The sequence below is a fragment of the Calcarisporiella thermophila genome (genome assembly GCF_041956535.1).
Source record: "Calcarisporiella thermophila strain CBS 279.70 unplaced genomic scaffold VTP21scaffold_12, whole genome shotgun sequence".
Taxonomy (NCBI): domain Eukaryota; kingdom Fungi; phylum Calcarisporiellomycota; class Calcarisporiellomycetes; order Calcarisporiellales; family Calcarisporiellaceae; genus Calcarisporiella; species Calcarisporiella thermophila.
Genome location: NW_027192202.1, coordinates 402,791 through 414,510, shown reverse-complemented (window position 1 = coordinate 414,510; position 11,720 = coordinate 402,791). Strand labels below are relative to the sequence as shown.

At 40.1% G+C, this 11,720-nt stretch overlaps 6 protein-coding genes across 6 annotated transcripts; 4 read left to right on the top strand and 2 right to left on the bottom strand.

Annotated features, from left to right (window-relative positions):
• Positions 1-108: 108 nt before the first annotated feature.
• On the bottom strand, positions 109-1,471 carry VTP21DRAFT_1689 (uncharacterized protein; the record flags this gene model as incomplete). Its single annotated transcript, XM_069391803.1, has 6 exons — positions 109-550; positions 616-760; positions 831-907; positions 989-1,064; positions 1,121-1,281; positions 1,374-1,471. The coding sequence occupies 6 exons, from the start codon at positions 1,469-1,471 to the stop codon at positions 109-111; spliced, it is 999 nt and encodes a 332-aa protein (XP_069251026.1).
• A 116-nt stretch (positions 1,472-1,587) lies between these two features.
• VTP21DRAFT_1688 (uncharacterized protein) lies at positions 1,588-2,890 on the bottom strand (the record flags this gene model as incomplete). The annotated part of the gene is made up of 7 exons (XM_069391802.1): positions 1,588-1,776; positions 1,838-1,975; positions 2,031-2,075; positions 2,152-2,304; positions 2,375-2,484; positions 2,556-2,712; positions 2,798-2,890. The coding sequence occupies 7 exons, from the start codon at positions 2,888-2,890 to the stop codon at positions 1,588-1,590; spliced, it is 885 nt and encodes a 294-aa protein (XP_069251025.1).
• A 160-nt stretch (positions 2,891-3,050) lies between these two features.
• Positions 3,051-5,876, top strand: VTP21DRAFT_1687 (uncharacterized protein; the record flags this gene model as incomplete). The annotated part of the gene is made up of 9 exons (XM_069391801.1): positions 3,051-3,107; positions 3,166-3,807; positions 3,877-4,026; positions 4,087-4,371; positions 4,446-4,790; positions 4,855-4,958; positions 5,025-5,544; positions 5,612-5,743; positions 5,814-5,876. The coding sequence occupies 9 exons, from the start codon at positions 3,051-3,053 to the stop codon at positions 5,874-5,876; spliced, it is 2,298 nt and encodes a 765-aa protein (XP_069251024.1).
• Positions 5,877-7,147: 1,271 nt separating this feature from the next.
• Positions 7,148-8,328, top strand: VTP21DRAFT_1686 (uncharacterized protein; the record flags this gene model as incomplete). Its single annotated transcript, XM_069391800.1, has 2 exons — positions 7,148-8,057; positions 8,129-8,328. The coding sequence occupies 2 exons, from the start codon at positions 7,148-7,150 to the stop codon at positions 8,326-8,328; spliced, it is 1,110 nt and encodes a 369-aa protein (XP_069251023.1).
• A 300-nt stretch (positions 8,329-8,628) lies between these two features.
• On the top strand, positions 8,629-10,330 carry VTP21DRAFT_1685 (uncharacterized protein; the record flags this gene model as incomplete). The annotated part of the gene is made up of 6 exons (XM_069391799.1): positions 8,629-8,735; positions 8,815-9,239; positions 9,301-9,452; positions 9,521-9,590; positions 9,661-9,938; positions 10,010-10,330. The coding sequence occupies 6 exons, from the start codon at positions 8,629-8,631 to the stop codon at positions 10,328-10,330; spliced, it is 1,353 nt and encodes a 450-aa protein (XP_069251022.1).
• A 252-nt stretch (positions 10,331-10,582) lies between these two features.
• On the top strand, positions 10,583-11,658 carry VTP21DRAFT_1684 (uncharacterized protein; the record flags this gene model as incomplete). Its single annotated transcript, XM_069391798.1, has 7 exons — positions 10,583-10,646; positions 10,712-10,848; positions 10,914-10,986; positions 11,048-11,152; positions 11,230-11,355; positions 11,428-11,522; positions 11,587-11,658. The coding sequence occupies 7 exons, from the start codon at positions 10,583-10,585 to the stop codon at positions 11,656-11,658; spliced, it is 672 nt and encodes a 223-aa protein (XP_069251021.1).
• Between the last annotated feature and the right edge of the window lie 62 nt (positions 11,659-11,720).

Below are 11,720 nucleotides of genomic sequence, written 5' to 3'. Positions count from 1 at the left end.
TAAGTCAGGCTTAATAGAGCATTTAGGTGATCATGTTCAAGTCGAAATTCGTGTTTATTTTTATAATATTAATAAAGTTAAATGCGATCCCATTACAGTCTACTAAAATCAATCCAGTTCCATTGCAGGTCTTCCTCCACTAGGCCTTGCTGCACTTGCACCTGAGCCTATATTTCCTCCTCCACCTAGTAAACTGCTAAATAAATCCTGGAACAAATTCTGATTTCTGGGAGGTTGAATTCCAAAGAACGTTTCACCAATTCGATCCAGAAGTTGTGAATAAAGTTGCTCTTGACTTAATACTTGTTGGTATGCATTTCGTAATGTTTTGAACATATCGGCAGCGTCACGTTGAACGGTAAAGAGAAGTAGTTGCAGGAAATTGAGCAAAGGTTCTCGGTAGAGTGGAACTTTAGTTGCAGGATCAACGGGTGCAGGTTTATAATCAACGGATTTAGCTTGCATTACATTGGGGTCTTTCGTTTTCCACGAGGCAATGAAGGTATCAAAGGTGATAATTGCATCGCGAATATTCTTAATGGAAAGTTGCCTGTAAATGGTAAACATATACAATCATGGAAATTATTAGGCAATTATTGTATTGTATTGACTTACTGCAAAACTGCTGGTGCAAGATAATTTGCGGCATGTACTATATTGTTATCGAATTCGGCCCACTCGAATAATAGACTACCCAACAATCTGCCACTCTCGTCTGTGCCAAGCAGGAAGTGCCTCTCCGCTTCTTGGAAATTCTTTTCTAAGTTTTGGGAGCAAGTAGAATAAATTTGATATATCCTTCTTTCAAGTATTCTGATGTATTTTCTCACCTTTCCATAATAGGTTCCCAAGGAAATGATGGAACTCTGAGTCTCCGTTAGGATTCTCCCCAAATTTTGCGGACCAGCTAGTAATAACAAAATTAGATAGAGAAATACATATGTCAGAAAAAATGTAAAGTAATATAAAGTTGATGCTGAAAAGTTACGCGATGGCTTCTTGTATAAATATTTTACGGCCTGGTTCTTCAGATGGCATTATCTCCAAAATCTCAAAAATGCGTTCTAATTTATCACATTATTAGTATATGCAATTCCTTTTTCTTTAACTGGACTCTTACTCCTCGATTCATTGTTTACTTCAATCTGACCACCTGTATAAGCTTCAACAAGGTAACGTGCCAAGTCTGCGCCGCTACCACTTTGACCATGCTTCAAAAGTGTTACTGAGCCAGAAAAAAGAAGTTCAATGGCGTCAGCATATTTGGACTGTTTGACATACCTAATAAAGATGGAAAGAATATGATGTTAAATAAAGATCATATTCATCGATTTCTTAAGTTAATTATATAGCGATTTATGATGAATGCTAACCGATTGCAAACAGTCCGATACATCTGATGGGCTTCATAATAATTCCCATTTTCCACTGATTTCTTGAGTTTTTCGAGTTGCCGATTGATGGCCGCCATAATTTCACAAAAATATTAACTTGAAGCAAAAAAAAAAAAGTGCAATGAAGTAAATTTCGAGCTATTTCCAAAATGGTGGCTTATTTTCGTTTATTCAGCTCGATATTCTATTATTTTTATACAAGTATTTCCTCGGATACTAACACCTTTTTCACTTGTTCATAAACGCCCAAGAATATACTTCCTCCAATTGATATCCATAACACACGTGGCCCAATTCCAGAGAACAACACAAGGAAGCCCTCTTCTGCAATAATGCGGCGGAAAGTATTTCCAATACCATTATATTTCTTGTACGTTGCATCCTGCAAAGGGGGAGAAAAAAAATATTAGCCAAAGATTATCCACGTTTTAGAGTTGTCTTACTTTGTGGGAGAGCATCACTCTTGTTTTCACTACATCTAGCGGGGTTGTGACTGCTGCGGCAAATCCTCCAGCAATAGAACCGCAAACGGCTGCTTCAGCAGGTTCAATCCGACGCTGCCTTAGCTCGGCATAAGATAGCTGTAAAGGCATGTGGGTGAGTGTAAGATCGTATAGTTCAAATCAAATGAAGGACCTTGAGATATTCATAGAGCGGAAATTGCACGCAAGTGAACGGGATCTTAAAATAATGCAATAGGTGAATACACATAATAAATTGAAGAACTCTTCTTGTAGCTATTTGTATGCAATCATACTTCTCGAAAAACTGTGCTTAAATACCCACGGTAAAATCCTAATACACCTTCATTTCGAAAGACCGCATTGACAGCGTCACTGGTCGTTCGGAATTGTTTCGCTTGCATCCGCTGTTTAATAACTTCAGTTGGAACTCTGATCAAACATGCAGCCTAATTATTCCCAACCAATATCCATTATATTGGATAAAGAAATGAAGAGCAATAATTGCCAAAAGCTTACAATTTCACCACAAGAGGCGGCGGCCATATGAACGGCAGGAGCATAATTCCCGCTAACATTATCACCTAGCAGTCGTTTAATACTTTCATACGTCACAAAAAATGCGGCCGCTTCATCCAAAAACAAGACGATTTAGAACCTCTAATTTAACTAAAGCAAGGGATGCAAAACGAATTTTTACCGTTTGGCGCGCTCCCAATTACGGCAGATAATAAACCTGAATAAATTCCTCTGAATCCACCCGCAGCAGCGAAGCCTGCCTGTGATTGTAAGCGTGTCTTAATGGTATCCAATGGAAATAGTACGGTATCTACTGCTGTGCCCGAGATAGCTCCAGCCTATGCGATTATTAAAATGTTTAAATAATTTATGGTGACATGCAACTGGAGTAAGATTATATAAATTGAAATAAAATATAGTTACCACAAACGCTTGCTTCCAGCTCCCAACATATCCCGTCTTATGCTCGTTTCGTGCTAGGGGGCTTCTCGAGACTTTGACGTCTACGGAAGCCATTTTTCCACCTTTTCGAGCAAAACAACAAGTATCGAAATTGTCGTTCGATATTAGTGTGACTGTTAAATTCGACAGTCATTTATATTTGTTTACTCGCTGAGCCACTTAATCACAAAATATGTCCCTTCTTAGCATTTTGGGTACCAATACCTAGATCGTCATGCCTCCCAAGACCAAATTCAACCCAAAAAAGAACAAGGCTAAGAAGCAACAAAAGGTTGATATTTTTCATTTCTTATTTTAGTTTTGATAAACTTAAGATTACTATTTACTAGGATGTCAAAGTTCCCAAGTTGATAGAGCATCCTCAGAATAATCCTGAGGAAGATGTCGAGCTAAATGAAGAGGATCTAGAGTTCTTTCGTGAGCATGGTGACTTTACAGGATTTCTCAATCGGCTGGACCCTGTCTCTTTGCACAAAAACGAAATTACAAGGGCTAAAAAACCCTCAGTGGCGAAAGCAAAGAGTAGCACCGATCTTTCCGCGGTAGCTTTAAGCGATTCATCTGAGGATGAGGAAGAGGAGGAAGAGAGGGAGAATGATAGAGATACAGGATACTTTGATAGTGATTCTGATGAAGAGCAGGAATACGAAATACAGCCTCGAAGGGTGGGAGATTGGGAGCCAAAAAAGGACTCAAAGCGATTACCTATCAAATTAGCGAGTGGACGAATCGTAGTGCCTGAAGGAGATGAAGAAGAAAATGAAGCAGAGGTCGTTGATAGAGATGTGAGCGATGCTACGGATGAAGAGGAGGTGGATGAAGATGACGAAATGGAGTTTGAAAGTGAGCTGCAGGAGCACGAAGCTTCTGAAGAACACGAGAAACCAATGTCAATGAAAGAGTATATAGTGAAGAAGAAGGAGGAACTAGCAGCTATTGCTCAAGCAATAATGGAAGATCCGGAAAATAATGTAATCGATAAGTTTATTCAACCGAATTCCACTCTTGGTATTGATAGTAAGGTTCTTTATTTTGGATAGATCGGTCAATTGAAGAACTTGCGAGAGATATCCCAGGATATGAATCCAAAAATCAAGAAGCTCGCATTATTGACGCAGTTAGCGGTTTACAAGGACATTATACCCGGATATCGGATACGACAGCTTACAGAAAAAGAGAAGGCTGAAAAGGTATAAACAGACCTATTTTTATTCTTTGATTGTGCTTAATCTTTTATTCATCTTGTGTAGGTTTCGAAAGAAGTAAAGAAACTTCGAGCGTTTGAGCAGACTCTCCTATCAAATTATCAGACCTATCTGCAACAATTAGAAAATGAACTTAAAAATGCAAAATCCAAGCTTAAAGATAAAGAGAATGGAGTCGAGAAAACATTGAATGAACCTATCAAATCGGATGATGCGTCTGTGGCGATTGAGTGCATGTGCACGCTACTTACGGAAAAGCCGCATTTCAACTTTCGCCTTAACTTGATGTCGGCGGTAATCGCTCGGATGAGTGTGCGACGGTGGAACAAAGTAAGTTTATGATTAGGGATAAATAATATTGTTTTTAATTTTGATTATTAATACTAATGACGCAAATCGTTTAGGTTGCTGCAAGGTGCTGTGATGCCATTATCGATGTTTTTAAGTCAGATGAGTCTGGTGAGGCATCACTTGATGCTGTCAAACTCATTTCGAAAATGGCCAAAGCAAAAAATTATGGAATACATGAGCAAGTTCTGAACACATTTTTGCATCTACGTCTGCGTGACGAATTGAACCCCAAGCATGTGCAAGATGGAGAAAATGATGAGAGTGAAAAGCGTGGAAAGAAGCGCAAACGTCCACATATGACACGAAAACAGAAGAAGCTCGAGAAAGAAAGAATGGAGATTCAGAAGGAGATGCGCGAAGCCGAAGCCGTAGTGGATAAGGAGGAGAGAGAAAAAAGAGTAGGCAGAACGATTCTATTGCTTTAGTGCATGTTCTTTTATATTTACGCTCAATCTACTATAGCATTCTGAGACACTCAAGCTTGTGTTCATCACCTATTTCCGTGTTTTAAAAAATACAAAGAGCATGTCGCCGCTTTTACCCACCGTGTTAGAAGGCCTAGCAACGTTAGTATAAACCAACATTTTTATTGGAGTTTTTGACTGATCAATAATGTCCCACGGTTTATTTAGATTTGCTCACCTGATCAGTGTGGACTTTTTCGGAGACCTCCTTGAAATACTGAAGAAAATCATGATCGGAGCGAACACCAAGCATACTGAAAAGGGCGAGAGCGCCTCGATGAATGAAGACGAGGATAATGATACAAACGGGGTTGATACTCGGCGAAGTCTGCTCTGCATTCTAACTGCTTTCCAGCTACTATCCGGCCAGGCTCGTTCTCTAGATCTAGATCTCCAAGATTTTTATCGCCAGCTCTATGCAACGCTACTCCCTCTATGCCTCAACCCCCATATAGAAACACCTCCCGCAGCCAACATGGTAGAAGCTGGGCTAGAGAGTCGCCATGAACACCGAGTAGCGAGTGAGCGAGAACTTTTGGCCAAGGAGATAGAAATGATGTTTTTCCAAAAATACCGAGTGCCTGTAGAAAGAACGGCAGCTTTCACTAAGAGAATGGCCACTGCTTGCTTGCAAATGCCTGGAAAAACTGTGGTGAGCTGTTTGGGATTGATAAAACGGCTTGTGATGGTTCGATATCTAGCTTATGCTTATGTTGTGTATTACTAAGAGAAGATCTAACCCACTACTTCTTTAGAAACACCCAAAATTGGATGTGTTGCTGTGCTCGGAGGAAGTTGCGAGTGGAGGCACATATCTCCCTTATGTGGATGACCCAGAGCTATGCAACCCTTTTGCAACGAGTCTGTGGGAGCTGATGCTATTGCAGGTACTATTTTTACGCTTTTCTCTATAAAAACTTGGCTGGACACTAAGCTTTTCTAACCCTCTAACCGTAGACACATTACAATCCAAAAGTACGGAAAATGGCCCAAGCACTCTTGGAATATCAGCGAGAATAGTATGGAGACTTTTGCTTATTAAACTGTTTATATGAGAAATATATCCATTTTAATGTACTCGTGAACTGATTGAAAATTTGACGTACTTGTGAGATGTGTTGGAGAGAGCACCCTATTCTGTAGCATGGAGCAATCTGTTTCGATTTGTCTCTTATTTTACACAAATTGAGCTGCGGTGACTTGCTCAACTCCACAACTGGATCGTGTCATCAAATTCACCAATTTTCAGACAATTGCATTCTAATTACAATCATTACGAACGTATAACCAACTCTTGTAACCTAACTGAATAGCACTCAATTGCATTTTATAAATCAGCTCAATTCCCGTTCTATATCATCTGTTATTCCATGAAGCCCCAATATATTTTTCTTTCTCTTTTAATATTTCTTCTCATTGTTCACATTGCATCTGCACGTTTTTATCCCCGCCAGAATGCTATAACCGATGTATCCATCATCTCTACCTCAACGGGTCTATCACCGGGCGGAACATCCACTAATCCAGTAAAACCAAACCAAGGAGGAGATGGCTCTGACCGGGTTGGAGGAATAAGCAAGAATGCGCTTATTGCGATCCTAGTGGTGGTGGTGGTCCTTATCGGAATCTCCATGATATGTTGCTGGAAAATTTGTCTTTAACAACTTATAGCATTTCTTTAGCGTTATAGTTAATGTAAATCACGCGGCAGGAGTAATTGTAATTTTAGGCCATCCCGCTAATTAGATTGATTAAGATATTTGCGGTCCTATGTTGTTTAATATACTGTTCTTGTTCTCCGCACTCTGAGCTTTACCCCGCGCTAGGTTAGCGCCGAATACGTAAGAAGCTAAACACGATAAACCGCCAAATGAATAGGAATATATCGAATATGACGCCTTCGATAATTCGTTTAAATCCAGCAACCTTAATGCGCTGTCATACACGGCAAAACTTAAAGCTTTCCAAATGGAAAACAAAATTATGATCTGATTATTTACTCTTTCATTCAAAAATCCGATGTTTTCGGAAATTTCCCACCACCTTTTCTTTAATATCTGCAACCACTTCATCTTTCTTTGACATTTGTAATTCATCCAATTTCCCCTATAATTCGGACCCTTCTCATTCTCCACATTCTTCTTCAGATGCCCTTTTTACTATAAACAATGAGTGAATTCATTAAATCTATTTTTTCTAATCTTGGATCTCTCACTCCTACAAGGAGCAATCCTCCCACTCCCCCCTCTTCAGACAGCGGCAACGATAATTATTTCTCTGCCGCCGATCTAATGCTTACTCCCTCTCCCTCTCCTCCCCCCGTACAACTAAACGAAAAGCCTGATAATCCTTCCATTTCTCAGGTACCCGAAGAATTATTTGAGGATCCGTGCTGGACCTGTCCAGAGCTGGAACATTGTTATGTTCATTCGAATTATCCGTCTTATCTAAAAATCGACATAGAATCACAATTGGCTGGGTCAGTGAAACCCTATGTTAGACAAGTCATGATTTCAACTGGTCAGACAGATTGGGTTGAGATTCTGGAGGACGACACTCAGTCCCTAGCATCGAAGCTCACAAAAGTTGACAAAGAGACCAAGGAAAAGTTAGCCAAACTTAAGCAGGAGAAAGGATATATAGAGAGACCGGAGAATATGTGTATATTAATAACGAACATTAGTCGCCGCAACGTGTATTCTACGATTGAAGACGGATGCGATGTCCTTTTAATGCCGGATAATATTCTAGTATCAAACGTTAGACCATCGGATGCCCAGGTTTTCTACGAAACTTTCTTGACCCGTCCATTACCAACAGTCTCAAATCCTGAAAAAGGAAGAATCCAGCTGGATAGAGGGGACGGTTTTGTGAATGGGAATGGCTATGATATGCTGGATGATATTGGAGATGTTAAAAGGATAGATGGTACATTGTTTGAAATACGTCGGATCCCCTATGATGCCGTCACTCTCATATGTTCGCACCGTAGACGAGACAAGCGCTGTGGAGTTACGGCACCCCCTCTGCGAGATGAGTTCGAGAAAGTTCTCAGCTCCTACGGGAAATTTTGCGTTGGTTTTGACAATAGTCGTTATTTAAAATCCAAAAACAAAATTGAGGCTGGAGACATACTTCTGTTGGATGATATGCATGAAGAGCAAAAGGGAGCAGTCGTATACATGGTTAGCCATATTGGAGGTAATCTGATCAATCTTTAAATACTTGTTCAAACATCTTGTAATTTAACTCTCTTGCTTATCTGATCATAGGGCATAAATTTGCAGGTAATGTTATTGTGTATACACAAGGAGGCAAACGTGGGATCTGGTATGGTCGCGTCACCCCTTGTCACGTAGAGTCGATTGTGGAACAGACCATTCTCCATGGCAAAGTGATTCGTGAGCTTTACCGTGGACATATGCAAAACAGTGTTTGGCACTCTCCAAAGAGCCAAATGCTATCATGGTAGAAAACCCTCCTCACTTCTTCAATAGAATCTAGAAATACCAACCATTTTATTTATTAAGAGTTAGACTGGATTTATCTCTTCTCATTGTATGCATATGAATATATAATTTTCATTTTTTTTTAATAGCGTGTGTTTCATTTCTCCATTTTTTCCAGGAACACTTGTAGTATGGGTAGCATAATATACGATTCAGGAGAAGTCTCCAAGCCATTCACAGTCACTTTAAAATCTGAAACTACATTTAACCAGATTTGTCATAAGCGTCCTCTATGGTGTTTTATAAGCCTATTGATCCACATTATGATACCAAAACTGACGATGTTATACCTCCTCCTATTACTTATAATTTTGCCCGTTACTATAGCTCATGAGCATCATGATGATATGTTGGGCGACCTTAACGTCAGGTTGGTGAAGATGACTAATAAGCGGATCGAACTGACTTCGGCCATCCTTCTAAATTGCCTTTTGAATTCTGTATTGTAGCTCGGACCCCGTGGACGGGATTTTGATAGCTCACATCATAGTACAAATTCTTGCTTGGGCTTTTGTGTTTCCACTAGGGATGATATTAGGATTGACCCGTTCGCGTTGGCACGTCCCTCTCCAAATAGCCGGCACCGCTTTGACAGCAATTGGAATTTTCTTAGGCCATATGCATGGAGGCCGGCAATTCCGAGAGGGAGCTCATTCATCCTTTGGCGGTATACTTATTTGGATTCTAGGGGCCCAAGTAATCTTTGGGATCTATTTGAAATTGCACTTGGAAAGAGGTGAAAAATGGATCCATGTCAAGCTACTTAGACCTACCGTCAAATTTGCGCATAGTCTATTTGGAAAGGCGTTTCCGATAGTTGGATATACCCAAATAGTGCTTGGAGTGATCACGAGTGTTGGCTTTTGCTACGAAGGTGACATTTCACAGATAGATAATGGAAGTTTTCTTGTTGCTCTAAACTTTTTAATGGATAGATCACTTCGGTCAATGTCTTGCACATTTTATTATGGGAAGCAGTTTTATAGCCTACGGTGTTATCATGATCCTTCTTTTGCGTGTTGGAGGGCCGTGGTTGAGGCGGAAAAATAAATCTCCTGAGTGGTATGATAGCTGGGTTATCATGCTGGTATGATTATAATAGTCCTAAGAACTCCTGTTAAATGTAATTGAATGCCTCGTCTATATTTGCTTTAGTGGGGAATAGTGAATACTTTCACGGAGCATAGATGGAACCAAGAGCCGTGGAGCCATGGAGACATGCAACGTATATAAGCTCACTTTTCTAGCCTATTGAGATGATTGAATTTGACTCTTCCGGACTTTGATACAATTAGATACTTCCCTTGGAATCCTTTGGTGGGCTGGAGGTCTAGCAGGAATATTCCTGTCGCGCCGCGGTAATCGCAGTATCATACCTGCGATTGTCATTATCTTTACTGGATACAGTATGGTTGGCCACGCACAACATAGTGAATACTCACTGAAGCTTCATAGTTTGTTCGGATACGTTCTCAGTTTTGGAGCACTGGCTCGTATTGTTGAGATATGCTTTGTCGTCAAAAGAGAAGATACTTCGGATAGCATCCATCCATTCCAGCACCTACCCCCCTTTGTAAGCTTTTCATATTTCAATTACTTTCTAGAATCCACTCGCTCATCCTTTGTATTTTTTCTGCCACTCAGTTGCTTATACTTGCTGGGTATATGTTCATGGGCGCCAATGAAGAGCAAGTTCATACCTTTGAGGATATGATGGTGGATGTGTCCTCTTATGCGAATGTGCTGATCTCGTTCGCGTTTATTACCTTCTTGTATACCCATGGGCTTATTTCCCTATGGCAACATAGCGGAAAAAATGCTGAAGAGCTGGCGAAACGAGAGATGGGAAGGATCACAAGGCATCAGACCAAGGAAACAACCATAATATCCGCCTCTGAGTCGTTCAATGGCGGTGAATTCGAAGAAGAGCTAGAAATGGGGTTGCTAGAAAACGAAGGCAAATGATCTCTAAACTCTATAAACTATACTACCCCACTCTGTTCTAAAATTTCAATATAATCCTTGTATGATATTTAATTTACAAAATATAAAATATATAATGTGTTTTTCAAATGGCCCCTTTTTGAAAACTATAGTGAGGACTATTGTGGATCGAATATTGAATCAAATCATTGGGACATTGCTTCTGAAATAGGACCATTCTGGGACAATATATAGTAGTGAGACCAGGTGAGGAAGAAATATTGACATTTTGAAATGCCAACGAGCAAAACAATCGATTTCAAACTACTAGAGACAATACTCTACGAGCCAGGCAAAGGTAGAGTGTCCATCGCTCTTGGAAAGTAGAAGTCTCTCTATAAATTTAACTGGTTTTCTCATTAGGCTTCTATCTTCTCGATCGCCACTTTAACCGACTTCTGGCTTCTGCCCAATTTTTCGAGATAAACGCACCTTCTTCCAACAAAATTGAGAAAGAGATGCAAGAGAGAGTTAAACAGCATGGTGATATACCCCAAAAGGTCTGCAATAGATGTAACAGTGTGGATTTCGCCACGTTACAAGATCATTGATTATAATTTTATAGGTCAGAGTCTTAGTGGATAAAACTGGTGGCCTGATAGTTGAAGCGTACCCATTAATAGCGAATGCACGGACAGGTACACATCTCTCAATGCCGCTGGATCGAATGAATGATAACCCCTAAGAATGTGCACATAGATCCAACTATAGTTCTCGATACACAACCTGTCTCGAGCGAAGATATCTTCCTTCGTCACAAGACAACCCATCGACCCTACTATGAAAGAGCACGCGCAAGAGCTGGTAAATATTTACTCTTCGGTGGCACGTTTCATATGTCTTTAATACACTTAATTTTTTTTTTTTGGGGGGGGGGTAAGATGTTCCGGCAACGTATCAAGATGTAGTCCTTTATAACGAACGCGGAGAGATAACCGAGACATCCATTTGCAATATCGCAGTAGAGATGGAGGATGGGACATGGATAACTCCATCGGTTGAGTGTGGTAAGTTGGAAACAATCTATGTTCGTAAAGGGGGGTGGGGGGAGGGCTGTTAATTTATGGCTTTATATGAAGGTTGTTTGGCGGGAACAATGCGCTCGGAATTGTTGGAGAAGGGAGAAATCCAGTGTGGAATTGTAACAGTAGTAGAATTAGCCAAGGCTTCAAAGGTATATTTTTTTTTTTACATTCCTTCTTCATCCCATCTTTGGTGACTTACTCTCCAAAAAATAGGAGGGAAGAGGAATCAAGATTTTCAATTCGGTCTCTGGAATCATGAACGTGCAGCTTGACTTGAAATCATAGGAAAAAATCCGTTGTATTTCAATAAATTTTACAATTTGTAAAATCATTGCTGGATTATATAA